General features: G+C 35.2%; 4 protein-coding genes and 1 long non-coding RNA gene across 6 annotated transcripts; 2 read left to right on the top strand and 3 right to left on the bottom strand.

Moving 5' to 3' along the window:
* Positions 1-8,348: 8,348 nt before the first annotated feature.
* Positions 8,349-9,672, bottom strand: LOC149932830 (uncharacterized). Its single transcript, XR_016472810.1, has 3 exons — positions 9,592-9,672; positions 8,744-9,498; positions 8,349-8,678 (listed from the first exon to the last, which is right to left on the bottom strand). It is a non-coding gene; the product is annotated as an uncharacterized LOC149932830 (long non-coding RNA).
* LOC149932829 (cytochrome P450 20A1-like) lies at positions 9,175-11,365 on the top strand. Its single transcript, XM_090155631.1, has 10 exons — positions 9,175-9,363; positions 9,441-9,490; positions 9,610-9,779; positions 9,837-9,982; positions 10,043-10,207; positions 10,273-10,522; positions 10,584-10,701; positions 10,770-10,881; positions 10,946-11,010; positions 11,061-11,365. Exons 1-10 carry the CDS (start codon positions 9,292-9,294, stop codon positions 11,296-11,298), a joined length of 1,386 nt encoding a protein of 461 aa, XP_090011757.1. The 5' UTR covers positions 9,175-9,291; the 3' UTR covers positions 11,299-11,365.
* Positions 11,366-11,373: 8 nt separating this feature from the next.
* LOC149932828 (ras-related protein Rab-18-like) lies at positions 11,374-13,534 on the bottom strand. The gene is made up of 8 exons (XM_090155632.1): positions 13,364-13,534; positions 12,962-13,017; positions 12,819-12,880; positions 12,675-12,747; positions 12,491-12,609; positions 12,338-12,423; positions 12,080-12,119; positions 11,374-12,012 (listed from the first exon to the last, which is right to left on the bottom strand). The coding sequence occupies exons 1-8, from the start codon at positions 13,432-13,434 to the stop codon at positions 11,884-11,886; spliced, it is 636 nt and encodes a 211-aa protein (XP_090011758.1). The 5' UTR covers positions 13,435-13,534; the 3' UTR covers positions 11,374-11,883.
* Positions 13,535-14,379: 845 nt separating this feature from the next.
* LOC149932827 (uncharacterized) lies at positions 14,380-15,657 on the top strand. The gene is made up of 6 exons (XM_090156065.1): positions 14,380-14,398; positions 14,546-14,615; positions 14,786-14,869; positions 14,927-15,031; positions 15,093-15,191; positions 15,249-15,657. Exons 2-6 carry the CDS (start codon positions 14,555-14,557, stop codon positions 15,377-15,379), a joined length of 480 nt encoding a protein of 159 aa, XP_090012191.1. The 5' UTR covers positions 14,380-14,398; positions 14,546-14,554; the 3' UTR covers positions 15,380-15,657.
* Nost (Nostrin) lies at positions 15,433-19,603 on the bottom strand. 2 transcript variants are annotated; one of them, XM_090156064.1, is made up of 14 exons: positions 19,326-19,603; positions 19,173-19,258; positions 18,968-19,111; positions 18,828-18,909; positions 18,589-18,765; positions 18,302-18,526; positions 18,119-18,238; positions 17,906-18,014; positions 17,762-17,850; positions 17,558-17,686; positions 17,330-17,495; positions 16,839-16,949; positions 16,552-16,595; positions 15,433-16,113 (listed from the first exon to the last, which is right to left on the bottom strand). In XM_090156064.1, the coding sequence occupies exons 1-14, from the start codon at positions 19,362-19,364 to the stop codon at positions 16,060-16,062; spliced, it is 1,575 nt and encodes a 524-aa protein (XP_090012190.1). In that variant the 5' UTR covers positions 19,365-19,603; the 3' UTR covers positions 15,433-16,059. The 2 variants fall into 2 exon arrangements, with proteins under 2 accessions (XP_090012190.1, XP_090012189.1); XM_090156063.1 differs by lacking the exon at positions 16,552-16,595 and having other exon boundaries at positions 15,436-16,113; positions 19,326-19,601.
* Positions 19,604-21,777: the final 2,174 nt, after the last annotated feature.

The raw sequence follows: 21,777 nt of genomic DNA, 5'->3' as shown, positions 1-21,777 counted from the left end.
TGACCCAGTGGGCGAATCACAACTGGCCACGAGGTGGTGGGGAGGCTGGGAGCTAAGGTCCGAGGTCATTTTTACGTTTTACGATAACGAGTGCGGCTTACGGAAGCAGCTGTTTTCTCCCCGAAATACAATGATCCCCCTTTGCAAATAAACTCGGAATGTTAACACCGCTTAACCTACCCTTTTTAGGCTGCAGAGGGCCCCTGAGGGGGCTTGTTTTCTAAAGTGGAAAGCAAAGATTACCGGCCGTTCAGGAATAAAAAATCTGGTAGTCAACTAGTCATCTTTTCAATGAATTTTAGGCCCCAAGAAGGCATCTTTTTCGTAAATTGGAGGCCTAAAGTAGGCACCTTTTCTTAAATTGGAGGCCCCAAGTAGGCCTATAGTTCTTAAAATGGAGGCCCCCTAAGTTGGCCCAAAATTTTTCAACGTAGGCACGTGCCTTCTTGTGCCTACCGCTTAGAGACGAGTCGGGCCCACTTTTTTTCAGCTTTCATTGTGTATAGAGTGACCATGTCACTAGGACGCATAGTTTCCGAGATATAAGCGAAAAACCGAAAAATGGGACCTTCAAACCCCCTCCTCCCCCCGGCTCAAGGGCTACGGGCGGGGACTTTTGATATGTTCACCTCCTAACTAGTCCAAACAAAGTTACCAAGTCAAAAATTGTGTTCCCAACATTTCCCTCTATACCTTTTCGTTGCCTGGACTATAGGCTTACCGCGACTTTTGAAAATGGTTTAATTTGCGAAAATAAAGTTAGTTTGTATGAAGGTAGGAAAATATTGCATTTTTAGGAAAATACAACGCGAAATTAATAATTTTACGTAAATTTCAACTTCAACAAGTTGGCAAGCCAAAATTTACCTCTCCTCGGAAGAATCGTCCCTAGTGGTTTTAATTTCTCGAGATGACCCTTAACGATATATCTCCGCAATTTAGAGTTATTTACAAAAAACGTAATCCCGGTTCAATCCCGCCCGGTATAAAATTTTAATTATAATAATTGAGCCGAAACAACCGAGTTTAATTTATTCAGAATATTATAAATTAAGTAGTTACAATAGTGAGTTAGACGTACTAACACAATGCACAATTAAATTTAACCCTATTTACAGTACAAGTTTATCAGTTAAATATAATACGAAGCAAATTTTAATGAAAGAAATATCTATAGAGGGTATTTGTATTTTTCTCGCTTACGAAATATTTGCCGCATCTTTAACGCTCATTTTATTTCAACACTCGCCCTTCATGAAGATACCGTAGAATAGCTATATTTAACATCTGGTAGTGGACGACTCGTAGACTTCCTGTAATTATTAGAACGCTCACGACACGTTAAATTTACGTGCAAGAAACTATTTCACAGAGAAAAACCAACCCATTGTATTATAGTTCTTAAACAATCAAATTTATATGGAAAAACCAAAGTTAAAGCGAAAAGCACAACTATAAGTGAAAGCAGTACAAAGCACTAATAAAAACTGCGTGGGCTCATGACGACAACCCAACAAAGCCGATAAAAATCAATGCAAATAAAAAATCGTAGACAAGAATTATCCCCCACATTATCAACAAACAATAAAAATAACCAATAGAAAAATATACAGGGTGTTTTTTTAGCTCTAAAAAGTGATTTGTTTCAAAAACTATGTTTTTTTTTAGAAAGTTGTACTGTACATTATACGTGCCGGGGGACACTTTCTACCAAAATTGCATCTTAATCTAAAAATATGCTCACGTTTTTTGAAAATTTAAATTTTAACTGCTAGGTGCTATAAGAAAATTGTCAATGAGAAAATTGTAGAGCGTCACCGAAAACGTACAAATAGCGTTGGCGCGAAAAAAATAGACGTCTTTTTCACTGAAAAATTACGACTTGAAAAAGTGACAAGTTGGTCAAGCTAAAATAACTTTTTTTGAATTCCATTGGGAGAGTAGTGTAACTTTATGAAAGTAAGAAATTTGTTAATCTGGTGTTTAATGCAATAAACACCGCAGAAAAATCGAGGAGACAATGGCGAAGAAGGTATTACACGATTTAATTTCGTAGGATGAAAAATGCGAATTTTTTTAAAAAACAAAGAGACATTTTATTTATCTACTTACAAACAAAATTTATAAGTACGTTTCGAAAATACCACCTTCGGCTGCGATGCAGGCTTGGGCGCGAACAATCATATTGTCGAAGGCGGCTTGAATCATTTCCGGGGTTACTTCCCGGCAAGCGCTTACAATTCGTTGACGCAGCTCTTCAAGGGTCTCAACCGGAGTGGCGTACACCTTGTCCTTGACGAAGCCCCAAAAAAAGAAATCCAACGGAGTCAGATCGGGTGACCTTGCTGGCCAGTGTTCGGGACCGTTTCTCCCTATCCATCGTTGTGGAAATTCGTTGTTTAGGTAATCTCTCACGGCTCTGTGGTAATGAGGCGGGGCACCGTATTGCTGAAACCACAGTCTTGCTCGTTGCGCCAACGGCAGTTCGTCAAGTTGTTGTTCTAGCTCATTTTTCAAGAAATCTAAATAACTCTGGCCGTTTAGATTTTGCGGTAAGAATACTGGGCCAATTAACCGGTTACCAACAAGACCAATCCAAACATTCAAGCACCCAAATTTAAATTGCTTTAAACACCAGATTAACAAATTTCTGACTTTAATAAAGTTAGACTACTCTCCCAATGGAATTCAAAAAAGTTATTTTAGCTTGACCAACTTGTCACTTTTTCAAGTCGTATTTTTTCAGTGAAAAAGACGTCTATTTTTTTCGCGCCGACAATATTTGTACGTTTTCGGTGACGCTCTACAATTTTCTCATTGACAATTTTCTTATAGCACATAGCGGTTAAAATTTAGATTTTCAAAAAACGTGAAAATATTTTTCGATTTAGATGCAATTTTGGTAGAAAGTGTCCCCCAGCACGTATAATGTACAGTACAAATTTTTAGAACACATAGTTTTTGAAAAAAAAACACTGTATGATAATTACCCCACTAAGTAACAAGTTAATTAAAATACTTAGGAATCAAGAAAAAGTCAATCTAAATACCCACAGTAATAAACATTGTATTAACAGAAATATGTAATAAAAAAGTATAATAATAACCCAATCAAACAACAAGGTAATTCAAATACTTAGAAATCCAGAAAATTTCAATCCATATACTCTCGGTAATGAAAATTGTAATAGAAAAAATCAAAAACACCTTACCGCTAACAATTCCCGGCTTATAACGCACAGAAAACAAGTTGGCAAGCCAAAATATACCTCTCCTCGGAAGAATTGTCCCTAGTGGTATTAATTTATCGAGATAACCCTTAAAGATATATCTCCGCAATTTAGAGTTATTTGTTAAAAATATTAACCCATTTCTATCCCGCCCGGTATAAAATTTTAATTATAATTAAAATAATTGAGACGAAACGACCAATTTTAATTTATTCAGAATATCATAAGTTAAGTAGTTACAACAGTAAGTTAGACGTACTATAACAATGCACAATTGAATTAAACTCTTTTACAGAGCAAGTTTATCAGTTAAATATAATACGAAGCAAATTTTAATGAAAGAAATATCTACAGAGGCTTTTTGGAATTACTCTCTTACGAAATACTTGCCGCATCTTTAACGCTCATTTTATTTCAACACTCGCCCTTGATGAAGATACCGTAGATATCTGGTAGTGGACGACTCGTTCACTTCCTGTTGACGTTGTGACGCATACCACATGAAAAAGACCAATGCCGTCTAATTTCCAATATCATATAATGACTCGCACACCCAAGAAATCATTGACTGCGTTAGAAATCGTAGATATCCAAATATCCACACCAAATGTATTTACAAGAAGCAAAAACCTTACCATCAACAAAGCACAGAGAGCCACTTGACGAACCGCCAGCTCTTAAAGCAATTAACGTTAAATTATCTCCTTTGAATTAACAGAACTATATATAGGTCGTTAAAAAAGTGGACCACCCACAGGGTCTACCCTTTAACCCTCTAATCTCGGCTGACTGCGCTAAAACAAGATTTAACCTTTAAAAAATACCAGATTAGGCCTTCATAAATTCATTAATAAAAAAAGACTTTATTACCTATTATGCTTACGATGCCTGTCTTAATTTCAGTGAATCTAAGGAGCTATCGGTGGTTCTGTGGTAGAGCGCTCGACTGCCAAGCCGAATGGTCTGGGTTCGAAACCTGGGTGGCGCATTTATTTTTAATCAATAGAGAAACGCTAATGTAGAATTTCTTCGATGCAATAATTTCAATTTCAATTCTATTTCAATTAAACCAAAATTTCGTACTCTATTAAATACGCTTCCGATAAAGCTGAAGGTCTAATTTTCAATAAGGCGTAACAAGTGTCGGTGGTTCTGTGGTAGAACGTCCGCCTGTCAATCAGGAGGTCTCGGGTTCAAATCCCGCCCGATGCGATCGCAAATTGATACTAAGACGAATACCGTGTACAACTGGTGGAAACCCTGCCATTGAACGTTGAGAGGTAGCATTACACTCAGCACTCGGTCCGTCCCAAAGTCATCAAGAAGAAGTTGGAGAGAAAACGCCCATATAAACACAACAGACTCAACATGCACATCCATCAGAACACAAACACAACAAATTCAACACTCACAACCTACGCATAAACATTACAAAAACGTAATACACCAAACCGTCACGACGGTGAGCGAAAAAACACCATCCAAACCAAACCGCAAATGCATCCGTTAACGCTCACCGTCGCACGGTGGTTTTGCCAACCCTTTGAGACTTTGTCCCCTCGGAGAGGTAAAAACCTTAACTGAATAGTGAAGGCTATACAACAGCGCATATCTCAAAATATAAAACCAACGTAACCACACTAATGAAAATTTATCACACATTTAAACAGGCTCCCCGCCAGCAACAAGCACAAGTAGGCACGTGCCTACGTTGAAAAAGTGTAGGCCTACTTGGGGGCCTCCAAATTTTTAAAAAGGTGCCTATGATTGGGCCTACAAAATCGAAATAAACTTTCAGTTCGTAAGATTTTTACATTTGGGCCTTCTAAAAATGCTTATTTAGAAAGCAGGTTTCTTTGCCAATTTCAAGAGGGTTATAATGAATGACCGCGATTCCAGATTTTCCCCTTAATAACTTGATCTTTTGAATCGACTGAAATACTACATGCTAGGCAGAAAGGTGCACCTGACACCTGTTTGCCGTGGTGTCAGTGAGAAGCTACAACACACTGTGTTTCACCGATAAGCAACAAACACAGCACCCCACAAAAGGATAATGCAACCCGTCAAAAGTCGCGCATTTCCTTTTTCAAGACTACTAAGCTATTACAAACAGTCTTTTTCAAGACACATTGGATTTTGAGGTGTTGAAGGATAAGAAAGGTATAAATCATTCTAACACCAGGGAATGGTGCAAACAAAGCGATCAGCCAGGAGCAAAGTTTGGTGGCCAGAATTGAACACCAACATTGAGGACAGAATTAGAGCATGTTCAAGTTGTCAGCAAAATGCAACCATGCCAAAGGCTGAATACTTGAAGTGGTCCCAGGAGATCCAACCGTGGACTCGTGTCCATATAGACTTTGCCGGACCGGTAAATGGGAAATATTTATTAATATTAGTGGACTCTACCTCGAAATGGATGGAAATCGGAGTCACTTCAACAACCAGTTCCGCCGTAGTCATCACATTCTTACGACAAAATTTGGCACGTTATGGAATTATGAAGTGATAATGCCACTTGTTTCACAAGTAACGAGTTCCAAATCTTCACGCAGAATAACGGCTTCAAGCATTTGACCATTGCACCGTATCACCCTGCTTCAAATGGTCAGGCTGAAATGGTGGTGCGTACCGTGAAGACATCATTGAAAAAAAATAGATGGTACTTCTAACTCTGCCATTGATGTCATTGACGAAGGTTTAAAAAAATTATCAAATGGATCTCTCGACGTAAGACTAGCAAGATTTCTCAAACTATCGCCGCACTCCGCAAATTAGTGGTAAATCTCCAGCGGAAATCATGTTTGGAAGAGAAATCCGCAAAAAAAATGGCATGGTCCATCCAACGAACTTTAAAGAGGAGAGAGGTAATGAGAATATCAACATCGATAAACCTATAATTGAAATGCTAGAAGTAAATAATAATAGCGATAAAACCATTAGTAAAAATTAGTGATGTTAAGTATAAATTTCATCCTAATCAAAAAGTCTTTGTAAAAAACTATGGTAAGGGAGAAAATTGGATAGAGGGAACTGTAAAAAATCTATCGGAAATATGATGTATGGGATTGATATTGGGAGAGGTATTATTAGAAAACATCAGAACCAATTGAGACTAAGGAGTGAGAAGTTATTAAAACCAACCGTGTCTGAGACATCAACAACTGGAGCCAGTAAAATGAATCCAAATCCAGATGCAGGGTACAGATTTGTATTACAACCACTGATCCAGAATCATCAACAACCACCGATCCAGAGTCATCAGCAACCACCAATCCTGAGTCCTGACAATGAATCTCCAAGCTGGAGTAGCAAATCATCACCAAGTCGATCACCGAGTCGCAATCCTATCTTATTACCACGACAAGACTCGAGACCAGAGCAACAGCCTACCACAAGTATCTCTATTCCTAGTGTAGCCACATCATCAGAAGGAGCCCGATCAAGGATACTTATTAGACAAGATTTTGACAAAGAGCCTCAGTCGAGTAGACCATGGACTGTAAATTTTAGAGGACGAGTAAAGCGTAGCCTTCCCCTGTAGAATTTTGGTTTCCCCGAGCATCAATCACTTCGAACTAGAGAGAGAGAGTCCGTCAAGGTCATTTGTACCACGCATAGAGATAGACCCCCACCCCCCCCGCATGTTATCTGGAAATCTGGCCGACCGAATGACACGCGCTTTAGTTTTTTTTATGACCTTGAGCGACTCCCGTCAGCCTGATCGGTGAACGGGGCGTAAAATACCTCGGGAATACCGGTCCTCTAAAATTTACAGTCCGTGAGTAGACACAGACCACACGTACGAAGATCCAGTCGAAGACGTAAATCAATTAAAAAACTTAATTTATGAACTGAAATGTTTAATCGTTAATGTAGTTAAAATACACTATAATCAGTCTATTTAAAAAAGAGGTGATGTTATGAACTATAATAGCCAGGGGGCGCCACTTGGTGGGGAAGCTGAGGGAGCTCTAGTTTTATGACCACCTAAACAGTGGTCTACCGGCTGCCGACATGTTCGGTACTCTTACTTAAAACTTCATATGTAAAAATCATCATCATCATGGAAATAAATCTTTAAGCTTCAATAGAGAGTGTTTAATTAACAAGAACAAACACATCAGATTGATTAAATCTAGATTAGATTTTTTAATCTTGATTACCCCGATTTAATCTTGATTACCCTCATTTAATGACGATCACCCTGATTTAATCACGATTACCCTGATTTAATAATTTTACTATGATTAAGACGCAGCCAAAATGGAAGTGACCTGCCCCTCGGAAAAATCTAATCGACGAATGTCATTCCTTGATTAAAATGCCTTTAAAAAAAGCCATTGCAGGGGAAACTTTTAGAAATCATGTCAAAATTTAAAAACAATCGTTAAAAGTCAGGAAATTTTTGAAATAAACATTATAGATGGGGCCTCTAAATCAGGCTGGGCCTATGTGCAGAAAATTCTTGGCGGGGCTACTGCATTTAAAGCCGATAAGAAAACACATAAAATAAGAAGAAGTTACGAGCAAACTAAGCTAAACGAAAAAAGCGCGTTGTATACCACTTGAAATTGTATTCTTTAATGAATTTTAAGGGTTCAAAAGTATATTAATAAACGTCAAACCAATGCCACCGCATTAATACAACTATATCTAAGTCGATAATAAAACCCGTAAATAAATTACAAAAAACTAAAATACCCATACATACAAAACGCACACACATCAAACTCATCACCCACAACCGCCATAACACAAACTCAACATTCCTATACATAAACATTACAATAACAAAATTTCCAATCAAACTGAGTTGAAACCGTCGCGACGGTGAGCGTTAACGAAAAAAACAACCAAACCCGCCCCAACCGCAAATTTATCCGTCACACGTTGGTTTTGCCTCCCTTTAAACTGCAAACACAGTTTTTCGACTTTGCCCCGGTAACGCGTTCGCAGCCCACAGACAAACACACACACACACACAGACCTACACGGCGATTGTAATACCCCTCCTAGAAGACTATGTCCCCTCGGAGAGGTGAAAACCTGAAAATGGTATAAACTTGTGTGGTTCACAATTGCAAAAGACGGTCACCAAAGGAAAAAATACCATTTCACAAGTATTTCTTAATTTTATTATAGAAATTTCAGATCTTTTGTCGAAGTCCATTTAAAACACGTCATTTTGTCGTCGTTCGTCACATTTACAAAGTTACACTCTGATGACGTTTCAACATTTGGTTTCAGTGACGTTTTTTGAATCGACATCCGCCGACCCCTCACACCTCCCTTGAAAGTTCCTTTAAAAATATAATGATTGGTTCTGCGCCAGTTAGTCACGGAGGATATTTTCTCTAACTGAACACATGTTTGATGACGAACTTGGATCGCAACACCACGTTAATGTTTCGATGAAAAGGATTATCAAAATATACGTTAACGCTGAAGAAAATAAGCAGAGACATTAACGATCAAATGAAGAAAGAAACCGTTCGCAAAAGACTCACCAAGCTAATACTTTGTCAAGGGCAATAAGAGTTATTTAACCCTTTATCAGTGTGTGAAGAATCCCTTCCAAGTTCCACCCTTTTACATCCTTTGATTGCATTGTCAAATACTCCGGCACTATTTATTTTTATTCCTATTACTTTAGTTTATTTTATTGATTTATATTAATATAAAAACTAATATATTCATAAGTATTGCATTAAAATTTAAATATCATTAATAAATATTTACTCACATTTTATTATATAATTTGGAAATTTATTTGTACATTTCTCCTTTGTTTAAATCTAACAGCGGCGCTGACAAAGCGGAGCTATTTTTACTTTTTTTTTAGAATAGTTAGCCGCGCGTAGACGGCGCCACGTAAATTTGTCCATATCACGCATAACGAAGCGCCGGAGCTCAAAACCGGCCTCAATCTCTAGTTCCTATGTCTATGCATGGGCAAACTACCATGATCTATGTTTCTGACATGTAGGACTGGAGTCACTGGATAGTGTTGTTGGTGTAACAGTGTTGTTAGAAAAACGAAAGGAAATTCAGCGCGATGTTAGATTTTGCCATATTTGCAATAACATTTGTGGTCTTCTTAGTTTTATTAGTATTTTATTTGTACCCCGTGAGTATTATTAAAAAGATTTCGAAATTGTTTAACCTATTGATATTGCAGAACCTGTCATTGTGTATTTTTAAAAGGGAGCTAGAAAACCACTTACAGTACCTGGAATAGACCCTTCTGATTCTAAGTAAAAATCTGAAAATATTATAAAATGGATTAAATAACTAGCTTCGTTAAGCTAGTTAATTAATTCATGATCGTGAAAAACCATATCGTCAAATTTCTTACCATAAATTATTATTTCAGAGATGGAAACATTTCGGATATTCTGCAGGCTGGAAGTTTCCCAGAGTTCCTGGAGAATTTACATGGCCAATATGGTGAAATTGCGTCCTTTTGGATGGGCACTCAAATTGTCATTAGTATTGGATCACCAAAACTATTTGAACAACAAATGCATGTATTTGATAAACCTGGTAAATTAGTGTAAAATGACAAACTATAAAGTTTTTTACTAAGCAACTTATATTTAGCTGAAATGTATGCCTTATATCGACCTATTGTTGGAGAAAACAGTATTTTATATTTAAATGGTGCTGAGGGAAGAATGAAACGTCAACTTTGGGACAGTTACTTTAGTTCTGATAAATGCAATATTCTAATCACCCATTTGTCACTGGTAAAAATGTTCAAAACTTTTGAAAATTATAATTGTAATCACATACCCACTTTTTCATAGCTAACTAAAGAATTTGTGGATAAATGGTCATCACTACCGAAAGATCAACATATTCCCTTATATCAATACATGGCAGCCCTCTGCATGAAAGTTTGCTCGCAACTAGCTTTCGGTGACTTTGCCAATGACAAATCGATATTGGAGTTTAACAAAAACTTTGAAATAGTAATTACTACTATACTGTAACATGACAATATAAGTTGGTCTTACATTCAATATTTAATTTATAGTGCTGGACAGAAATGGAAGCCCAAGTAGCTGGTCAAATTCCAGAACCTAATAGTCCAAAAGAGAAAAGATTTAAAGAGGGTGTCACCGAACTTAGAAATTACATTAAAAAGGCTATTAACTTCTGTAGAGATGATAAATCAAATTCTAATTACACGTTTTTGGGGAGTATGATCAGCAAAGGAATTTCCGAAAATGAAATTGTGGATAATGCATTAACGTTTGTGGTCAAGTTCTTCAGTTTGGCACCTGGTAGCAAACTTTTTTTTAACTTAAGTCTATCTAATTAATAAGTATATTTTGTTCTCGGCAGCTTTAACTTGGGCGCTATATTTTGTTTCAAGTAATGAAAATGTGCAAAAGAAATTGTACGAAGAACTTTCAGCAAACCAAATTAACCAGATCTCAGTTGAAAATATCAGGAAACTTAAGTAACTCGGTTTTAAAAAGAACAAGTGAACCTAAGATAACTAGCATACTTTCACATAAATTTAAACAGATATTTACAAAATGTGGTAGATGAAAGTCTGAGGCATGCCGCTGTTGAACCATGGACTGCCCGCTATCAAGATCTCGATGTTGAAATTGGTAAACATATCATTCCTAAAAAGGTAAACAGAATGAGAATTTAAATATTTAATAATGCAAAACGTGTAACGCATTCATACGTTTCAGACTCCAGTAATTCAAGCTCTACAAGTTGCGCAACAAAATGAACAATCTTGGAGTCTTCCAAAAATGTAAGCTCATGTTGAAAGATAATGTGGTTATTAATAAATATTTTCTTTAGGTTTGATCCTGATCGATTTGATCAAAAGATTGAAACTTCAGCGTACTGTCCTTTTGGATTTGCTGGCAAACGTCAGTGCCCAGCTAAACATTTCGCACATTTTCAAATGAGTATAATTCTGAAGGAAATATGCTCCACTTTTGAACTTAATTTTATCAAGGACCAAATTGTAATTCCTAAATATCGTATGACAACACGGACTGAAGATGAAATTTGGCTGATCATTAAGAAAAGATAAATTTTCCTTCATAATTTGGAATTAAATGATTTTTGTAGTAAAAAATGACTTTTATGTAGTCCTTAAAGCTTTATACATCCATTTGTGCTATTATTTGACTATATTTATAAAAGTTATAATTTGATTAAATAGTTTAATATCACAACTAGTAATTATAGATAAGAAATGATTAGCAGCGTGTTTATAGTTTAAAAAAAAGTTAGATAATTAGGCACTATTTTAACACTGAGAAAGGTTATTATGGGCTACAATTGAGAAAAATTGAAAATTATTTAAAATAATGCCTGACTATCCCTTAAAAATTAAACAATTTACCTTACTGGTAATTAAAATATACATATTTGGAAAATTAATATTTGTGAAAAACACCAATTTAAACATTATAATTAAAATTGATAGTTTTGGTACATGCCCACACAAGGACATTTCTCTTTAGCCATTTACAATTATTTTCTCACAGAGAGAACTGCCCACATGGTTTTCTCTTGAAACTCCTGAATAGCGAATTAATCAACCCACACATCTGGAAGCTTCAAAAAAATCTTTTCCAATAAGGAAAAAGAAAAGTCCCGAACATAAACTAATCTATATACTGCAGTAATAATTGTAGCATTGCTGTACGTAAGATTCTCGATTTCCATTTTCAGAATTTTCAAGTTTAAACCCCTTTGATACTTGCATATTAGACTCCCATAGACCAGGAGTTTGTAAAATCTAAGTTAAAAAAAGTGGATTTAAGAAAATGATTGTTTAATGTTGAGACAAAAATAAATATATTAACTTTTTCTACAAGTTCTTCAAAGGCGTCAGAAACCCCGTCCCTGGAATCATATTGTGAACAAATTAAATAAGGCCCAAAAATGGTTTAAAATTTTAAATTAACAACAAAATTTAATTATATATCAAACATTCAGACGAACTATTCCCATTCCTTCAAATATATAAATATCTTTGAATAGTTTCTCAGAACCACCATGTTATTATATTATATACATTTTATGGTTAACTTTTTGAGTCTCACATTCAATTTACCACAAACCTGGTTTTAGCAGATGTCTCAATGAATAACATAGAATGTTTTCTGGCATATCTTAAGCCATCTTCTCTACTTACCGCCCTTTCAGACTAAAAATATACACATGGTAGTCTTAATATTGTGTCTTTAACAAAAAAAAAGTAAGTTCTAACTCACTTTGTCAATTTTGTTTCCAACTAGCATTTTTATAATATTTCCATGTGTCGTGAATGTTTCTAATTCATTTAACCAATGATCTAGCTTGGCAAATGTGGCTCTATTCGAGACATCATACACTGAAAAGTGGCAAATAATCATTTAGTCAACACAGGAAATAACCACTTCTATAGCTTTTGAATACCTAAAATTGCACCATGAGCTCCTCTGTAGTAATTAGGCATTAAAGTTCTAAATCTTTCAGATCCAGCTGTGTCCTATTTGCCAAATGATTCATTTTATATACCATACAAATATCATTAGGATACTTCGGAAATAAAATACACACCCATATAGCAAGTTTTGCTGTATTCCCTTCCACACTCAATTCTTTAACTTTAAAATCTACTCCTAAGCACAAAATTCATGATATCAACATAAATTTGTTCATACTAAAAAGTAAAAACCTTAAATTTGAGAAAAATGGAATACCAATTGTAGCTGAGAGACCTGGATCGAAAACATCATTTGTGAACCTCAGCATCAAACTGTTAATAAAACCCATAGTTTAAAATATGTTAAAACAATTAGTTTTGTTATCACAAGCTTTGCAAATATATAGGTTTCATATGGAAATTAAAAATATGTAATTTGTTCCAATAATAAAACTTGATTGTACAACCAAAATAAAAACTGGATTGTAATCAAAATGATCTAATAAAGGAAGTACTTCCTAGTACAAAATGACCCTGAGATCTAGCTTCAGCGTTAGCTGGGAGTGATAAATGAAAAACAGCACGCGTCAATGCATGTTTACTCTCTTTACCAGCTGAAGGCTGCAAGCGCAAGAGTTCAAAGCAAACCAAGTCCTTAAAAACAAAAAAACCATACTACCTCGATTTACCAACATCACTTTCCCCGATTATTAAAATTTTTAATGTCGTCAGAATTTCTTTGTCGTCCATATCAACTTCTTTTAATAAATAACTATGCTGTTATTTAAGTAAATTAATTTAAAAGCTTTGACAAAACAATGTACTTCGCTTGTTGCTTTTCAATAAGATTATGGCATTTATGGAACTGACGAACTACGCATGTCGCATGACGCGATAGGCTAGAGACTAGAGTTGAAAGGGCAAAGGCTCCTGACTAGTTTTAGCCATTGAGTTGGGAATATTTATGTAGAGATCCAATCAAATCTGTTCCCCGCGAAACAAGTTTTAGAAAATAACGAGTGTGTTGTCTCCTCTAAAATGACGAGAAACGTTATCAAATGACCCGTGGCGCCATCCATTATTTTTGAATAAAATACTTTTTGCCGGAAAACGGGTCTTATTTGAACGAACCAGTAGGTGTTTTTTTTTCGCTTGTCCGGGGACAAAAAGTGTAAACTTTTTACCCTAAAACATTTTATTCGCCTGTTCTCGGGGTAAGATTTACCCTGTCCCGAATTTTGTTCGCTTGTTCCGGAGTATTAGGGTTACACTTTTTACTCCTACTCGAAAGGAGGTGTAGAGGGAGTAATCTAGTTTTGTTGTCTGCTTAAATTTCGTTTCACGAAATTATGATGGGGAACTTTTTATTAATAACCTTTAACCTTTAAAAACTCTCTTTCTACTCCAACTCGTTTTTTTCGTCAAGACAGAATTGTAGTAAAATGACGTCATATGGCTACACTTTTTAACCTGCTCAAAAAACCCAGAACAGGCGAAAAAAAAACCACCTAGTGAAAGATAGACAGAGCCACTGGTATAATGATAAAGTTTTCTCGTCATTTGGGAGCAGACGGCAATATTCTTATTTTTAAAAACTTGTTTCGCGAAATACTGAAATCCGACGTTTTGATTGGACCTCTAGATTAATATTCCAAACTCAATGGTTTTAGCGGGAAATTTTTAATTTAATCAAAACATTGTCAAAGTCAAACTGGTCAGTATAAACAGAGATAAAAGGGAGTTTATTTTACTCTTTATTGTTATTTAGAAGGTAATATATATATATATATATATATATATATATATATATATATATATATACATACACCTTGGAATATCATATACTTTGCTTTAATGAAAGTTTTCAAAAATGGATGAAAAGGATAAAGCGCAATTGAAGAAATTCGAGAAGTTCTTGGAATACACTAAATGTAAGCCTCGGTTAGTGGCCGGTGGATATAACCACGGTCTACAGTTTTTTTATATATATATACAAACTGGTGTCCACGGTCTAAAGTAACCCTGACAATTGAATTTGGTTTTAGTTTCACAATATGCCTATAGATTTAATATTAAAATATTATTATCTCATTTTGTATAGTTGAATCCGAAAAGGCTCGACGGGAATGTGTCTATTTGGCCGAAATTTTCAAAATCCATAATGATATTCTAAAGATTAATCAAAGTAAATATTCTAAAATCATATCTCAGGAGTTTCTAAAATAATCTCTCATTTCCTCAGGAATTAACAAGAAGAAACAGGAGAGTGATTCCCAAACGGGAAAAATAATCAATCTTATTAAGCAGTATCAGTATTGTTTAGGCTTGAAAATTAATAAATCCAAGGGTTAGGCAAGCTATTGATATGTCATAAGAAATTCCCTTGATTGGTATTCTTTATCTAACAGCTTATGAACTTGGAACAGTTTTCACATTTATAAATGTCTTCCCCAATGATCGAAATAAGAAATGTGTGGTTGAACTAAATTTTAGTGATGAAGTAAAAGGTAAATGTAAATGTCATTAAAAAATCAAAAATATTACATAATATTTTTTTGTCAAAGGTTCTTCAGTAACGTGTTGTCAACCGACATTGTCTAACATCCAGGAGCTAGCTGAAATCTTGAAAAATCCAGACAATTTGCCAGAATTTCTATATAAACTAAGAGAAAATTGGAAAACACTTGAATATTAAGATAGTTTTTGTGGGAGAAATAATATCAAATGTTTTTATTTTAATAACTTTTTAATATTGACTAGACAAATAATATTTTTAAATGGGTAAAATCACACGCCCAAAAAAAAACAAAATAGCGTTAGTACATTTTCAACCCTTTTGAAAAATGTTAAAATAAGGCACTGAACTTAAAAACTCAACAATAAAAAAATTTAATCCTAAAACTATCATGAAATAATGCAAACCTAACAGAAAATTTGTCATAGTCTTGTTTAAGTCGGAATTAAAAACATTCTAAGAATTTCATGATTTTTTATATAAATTTTAAATGAATACTTTAGAGAAAAATGCCCTTAATGTGTATCAAGAATTGGGGTTATTTTTTTTTATAAAAAGCTGCCTAATAATACTGGCAGATTATATAAAACAAGGCACAATTTTGTATAAAACAAATAGTAAAATCTTCCATTACTATTTGGGCGACTTTTAAGTATAATCATTAGCTCACTTAAAATTTACATAGTTTATATTTTAGCCAGCCCCCATCACTGTGTGTATATAAAAATCTATTTCCCCCATGAAAAATATATTCAATTTTGGTGTTAAAGTTAGTTCAATCCCATTTGACCAAAAGGACGGTTGTCTCGCTAGTTAAATTTCTTCAACATAAGTAGCGGGAAAAAATCCAACTCTTCCGTTTAATTCACCGTGCCACCACTCATCCTCCTTGCTGTACAACGTGATAATGTCCCCTAAGGCAAATATATTTTGTTACAATAAATCAGAACATATGCATATTATTACGCAAACTGTTTAAATATATCCATGCTTTGCCATGCTATTTAGAAAATAAGGTAACAAAAAATATCCTGATTAGGACACTTAGAAGAAAAACCAATCTTTTTATAGACCAACTACTTTAAGGCTCCAGTGATTGAAGAAATAATCAGGAAATAGTTTTCTGGTTTAAAACTACTTCATTAATCAGTTGAACATGTTTATTTATTAGAACAGGGGTAACTGACCAGTTATTAAATACGGTAAAAGTCAGTGGCATAATAAACCTTATGTGGTTCCCAGAGCAGAACTTAGTAGCCTTTCAAGTAACTGGTCTATAGTTTTTGAACTGTCATGCTCATGCTGTAGAAAACCAAACAATTTCTTCATTCAAATTGATGTTTTGTACTCACACATGAGCACATGTGAAGTAGTCTTGGGGAAGTAAAGTTTTCACCTACAAATGCAGCATTTATACTTAGAAACTATATAATTATCAATTTATCACCTAAAATGGGTATCAGAAGCAAGGCTCATAGATTCATACGAATGTCGTGTAATAGTTAAGAACGTATTTACATTATTTTCCTAAACTATGAACCTTGATATACGAATAAAGCCCATTTTGAAATTAATTTCAACATATTTGCCCAGTCTCAAGTTGTGTTGTAAGATATTTTAGGGTTATAGGGATACTTACCCGGCTGAATAGATAACTCGTCATTTGTATTTCCCTCAAAGACATACAAAGCCCTGCAGCGTCCAATAGTGTTTAAGCCTCCTTCTTGAAAAGATCTATTCATCTGTATTTCTAAGAAAAATAAAACCAGTTTAATCAGAAGTAAATAAACTAAGGTTATCGAAATAGCGTTCGAATTGATCGGAGGGAGTTTTTCTTATGAAAGTTATGAGAAAATCGAGTCAAATAAAAGCTAATTTCCATCCCCGTCTTTTGACGCGATAAATTGCACTTGGGAATTGTGGGTATAGCTATTTCTATGCATAAAAAATGGCTTCATAAAACAAAAAGTTTTTTTTTGGCCTAGGAGCGCGCAAAATTTCAAATTAGATCAAAATGTAACTTCATAAGGAAAACGCCTCCAACATGGGGAGTATAGCAGTCTGATAACTTTGGTTCATTTACTTTTGGTTTAACCTAATAACATAGTGCAAAAATTTAAAATTGTTTACGATCTGTGGATAGATTTCTACGATGACTGTGTACCCAGTTTGATCCAACCCCATCTGGATTATCTAAGGAAGCCTGATCAAGACTAGGAGCGCAGGGTGATGTTTCACCATTAATGTGGTTGGCTCTGACCCACGGAGGTATTTTCAAGATAACCTGAGACATTCCCTGATGAAATAAAATTACCATGAGAAACGAATAGAAACCACAAACTGCAATGAAACTCTTACTTGCTTGTCCCTTTGTTTGACTAAATGAACCGAAAGAGGATGAGTTGGCCTTGAACGCGTTTCTAGATCTGCTATTGTGCATTGCACTTTATATTCAAATACTTCCAAGTAGTTTTGCAAAATTTGCATCTAAGATGTAAAAATTATTAGTGATTCTTGAAATTTTTAAATTACTGGGCTCAAATCATGGGAAAGGCTACATACTTTTTGTATTTCATTATTGATGTGCGTATTATTATCAGCATCGGTGAAATTTACTGTAGAATTAACTCCACGAGACAAGGTACGGACACCTAAATAAAATTTGCTTAAAAATGCAGTTTTACAATATTGATCGTTATTGTTTACCTTGAACTTCTTTAGTCTGCTGCTCTAGCCTCTGTTTCACCATGTTAAGGTACTTTTCTAATATTTCGCGTCTCCTTTCTTTTTTCATACTGTTTCCAAGTTCTTCAGCCTTGTATTAATTAATAATAATAAGCTATAATTATAACCTGCATTCCAACAGGCCTGAGGCCTTTTTAACAGGAGGATTGGTTTTTAAATAATTATAAATCTTACGTAAAAATCGGGCAAAATTTGCTCTGAAGCATTAGGAATGGTACCCTTCGCATCAATGACAGTCATTAGGTCACCTCTACTATCCAAAGTAGCGATAGCTTCGGTGAAACGGCTGTAATCCTAGAAAGATAGATGAAGCATTGAGAACACTAGCTAGAGACGCCTTTAAAAATAATAAATAACCTCAATCATTTTAGGACCTATCACGCTAATATGATTGCAGTATTTTTGCACATAATCCTGCAATAAAAGTAGCCTATCCTCTTCCAATTGTTGAAACTGTTCATTGGCTCTCACTACAGAAACTTCCCAGTCTATTCTCGCTCTTTCAGCTTTTAAACAAGAGATAAAATAGTCCTGGTCACTTTTATGAACATTTTCTTCAGCTTTCCGTCGTTTCTGTTCAAGCTGTGTAGGATGAAAATAGGTATACACATTTTATTTGTAAGCTACAATCCATTATCCTTTACTTTAGTAAGATCTTTGTCCGAAATAATTTTAGTTCCTTTCTGAGATCTAGCATCTGAGGTTTGATCTTGTAATTTTTCATTTTCTTTCGTTGAAACAAAACTTTGTTTCTTATATTTTTGCTCTTCGGATCGTCTTTCACATAACACCTTCTGGGCTTTATCAACAGTTGATTCAATCTAAATAAGCTTATGTTAAATAATTTCATATATAGGTTAGTTAATAATCATTATAAACTAACAGATTTTCTTTTTTTATGTTGACTTTCAGCCATTGATTTTAACTGTTTAGTTATATCTTCAGTTAAGCCCAAGGATAAATTTCTACAATAAATAAATATTAATTTTTTATCCAAAAAATACTTCAATTATAATAATATACTTGTGCAATTCTGCTTCATTTTCTAGAGCAACAGCTGCCACTTGCCATACGTAGGCAGTAGAGCCCAAAATATCTTTCGAACACTTCTGTAGTTTTGTCGCTAATTTCTGTAACCCTTTGGCATAAGTCAGTTCAAGCTCGGCCCTGCAAGTAATCCAAAATATATTTATTTATTCCTTTATTCCTTCAAACAATAGCTACATACCTCTCATGTAAAATTGAATAAGCTTCTTTAGTAAAATCACTGCCCTGTTTTACATATCGTCGCAATTCTTCAAAGCCATTTGCACCCTACGATAGAAGTATCAAAAAAGGCAACTTAATAACAAAGATATTAACCGATAAGTACTATATATACCGAAAAATGATCTTTGAAGTTATTATTTACACCAGCCATTTCAATAGAAATGCGATCATAAGGTCATCATAACAAACGGTAAACGACTAGACGAACTAGTTACTAGCGGCCAAGGCTACAAATAGAAGTCTAAACATTTATAGATTTTCTCCTTGAGTTAACTAATTTTATTCAAAATTTTTACAAACGTGTGCTTATGAAAATACTGATATGAAAATTTTTATAAATTTTATATTTTAACCAAATTACTTGCAAGCTAGACCTCAGCTTAGCAAAAAAGTAAATAAGGATCAACTAAAAAGACTAAAAGGCACACTAAACTATTAGAAATACGGGACAGAGTAATGGTTGGTGCGGGTTGGAAAGTATTTGATATTGGCATGGACTAATTAACATGCTAAGTACCAGGATTGTCCGTAGTATAACAGTGTTATTCTACTTTAGGAGGACTGGTTAGAGTACGGAAGAGTTAGTATGGGGCCCATAAGTCAAACCATAAGTTACATTTTGTTTCACTTCCTATTCTTCACATGCAAACTGAGAGCTATTCACAAGACAGTCTGCATTACGGTCTTCGTCGCCGTTTTGCGTCCGCTACTCCGCTTGATAACGTGTCACACGTAGCCTTGCTAGGGGAGATTTTCTTCTTGTGCTGACGTCACTCCGTTACTTGCTCTCAGTAAAATATTCCCCAAAGTGACAAACTTATGGAACAATATTATAGACTTATGGTCCAACTTGTCTCCCCGAATTCCGCCTCTTTGATCTATATTGTAAAGGGGCGCCATCTATGTGAACTGTTTATTAAAATTGATACTTACATTATTTGATGCTTATGGCCATAGGTAAGAATATATTTAATGAAAATATAATTTCTTATATGCACATGTTAATTGTAATAATTCTACTTGATGCACTAGCCATCTAGCCATGTACCCCTGTAGCAGATTAGAGTCGGGCCGACGTCGGCAAAAGGTACTAAACACTAAGGTCGGCCGACCTTTGGATTGTGGGTCGAAATGTCCTAGCGGTAAAAGGGTCGGCTGACCGTCGGCCGACTACAAAACGTCGACTCTTTACCGCCTTTTAATAGACCTAAGAACCGACTCCGAAACGACGTTATCCCGACTTAGCATGTATTGTATTATTACGTCGAAACGACTTACTTTTTGATATTTTAAGTGACTGCAAATGACCACATAAAACCGTAAATATAGCTATATACATGTATGCAGTTGGTCAAGTCCCATGAACGGGAGTGAAACAATGAGTTTATTTCCGTCAATCGGAAAGCTCTTGAATCTAGAGTACAGAGTTCTAGAGTTTCTTGGGGCTTAGTAAAAGTAACGAAAAAATCTTCATTAGTAATATCTTAGCCTAACATATTTAGCTATACGAATGTAACCTACTTGAGCTGAGAGATTTTTAATAAGGAAACATTCTCAGATTGGATATATAATCTTTTTCGCCAAAGTTTCACAGTTTTGAGCGATTATTTGGCAAAGCACGACCTTAAATCGACTCTTTGTGCTACAGGGGTAATAATTAAATGTAAGGTCTATTTTAAGTCGGATAATGGTTGGCATACCGACCATAAATAGTCCCAAAAAAGGATTTACGGTTTTAGTGTCGAAAAACGTTCGGACGTTTTTAGGTCGGCATTTGGTCGTCGACTATAAAGCGACTTTTCGACCGTACCTCGACCCTAATACGACTTCATGTGCTACAGGGGTAGTTTGCCCATGCACTAGCTTTCCCACAGATTTTTAGTTTTGATAACATGTATTTATTCCGTTGATGTGTTTTTAAACCAAAAAATATGTGCCTTCTACCAAAGATAATTTAAACTCGTACCCTAGATTCGAAATCACTCTCTCGCGCGTTGCCGATGGCGTTTACCCACTTCCCGCTGGAACTCAGAAAAAATTCGCTCCATGGTTTGCGCCTTACCGCAACCGATGGAGCCCGATTTTTCTGAGGCCACGTGCCGGAAAAGGGTAAATGCTTCGAAACAAAACCGTCAATGGGAAAGCTCTCAGTATTCGAATCTAGGGTACGAGTTTAAATTATCTTTGATTGCATTAACAGCACTTGACAGTATATTGTAGTTCATTTTAGCTCCTAAGCCTTGTTCAAACCGGTTTGTTTACTAAAATCACTGCCTTCTATAAGTGCTAAAATAATGGCCGTCGGTTTATCAGACGTAGAGCTAATTGGGCGACGGCATTATCGGCATTTGAGATTCTATGACGTCAAATATTACGTAGGGTACGGATAACGCAATATCTGTGAAACAAACCGTTAGTGAAGAAATAGAGCTAGTGGCATACTTATGAGTAATTTGTTACATATGCTTTTAATCTAAGATTAAAAGTCCGTGATTCGCAATAACCGAGCCAGTTTATAAATTTCAATAAAGGTAACATTGGGCTTACTAGAATTCCGACACAAA

This window comes from Leiobunum rupestre, chromosome 8 (genome assembly GCF_980474605.1).
Source record: "Leiobunum rupestre chromosome 8, qqLeiRupe1.1.hap1, whole genome shotgun sequence".
Lineage (NCBI taxonomy): Eukaryota > Metazoa > Arthropoda > Arachnida > Opiliones > Sclerosomatidae > Leiobunum > Leiobunum rupestre.
Note: the sequence above shows the minus strand (reverse complement) of the source record. Positions and strands in the feature narration are given on the sequence as shown.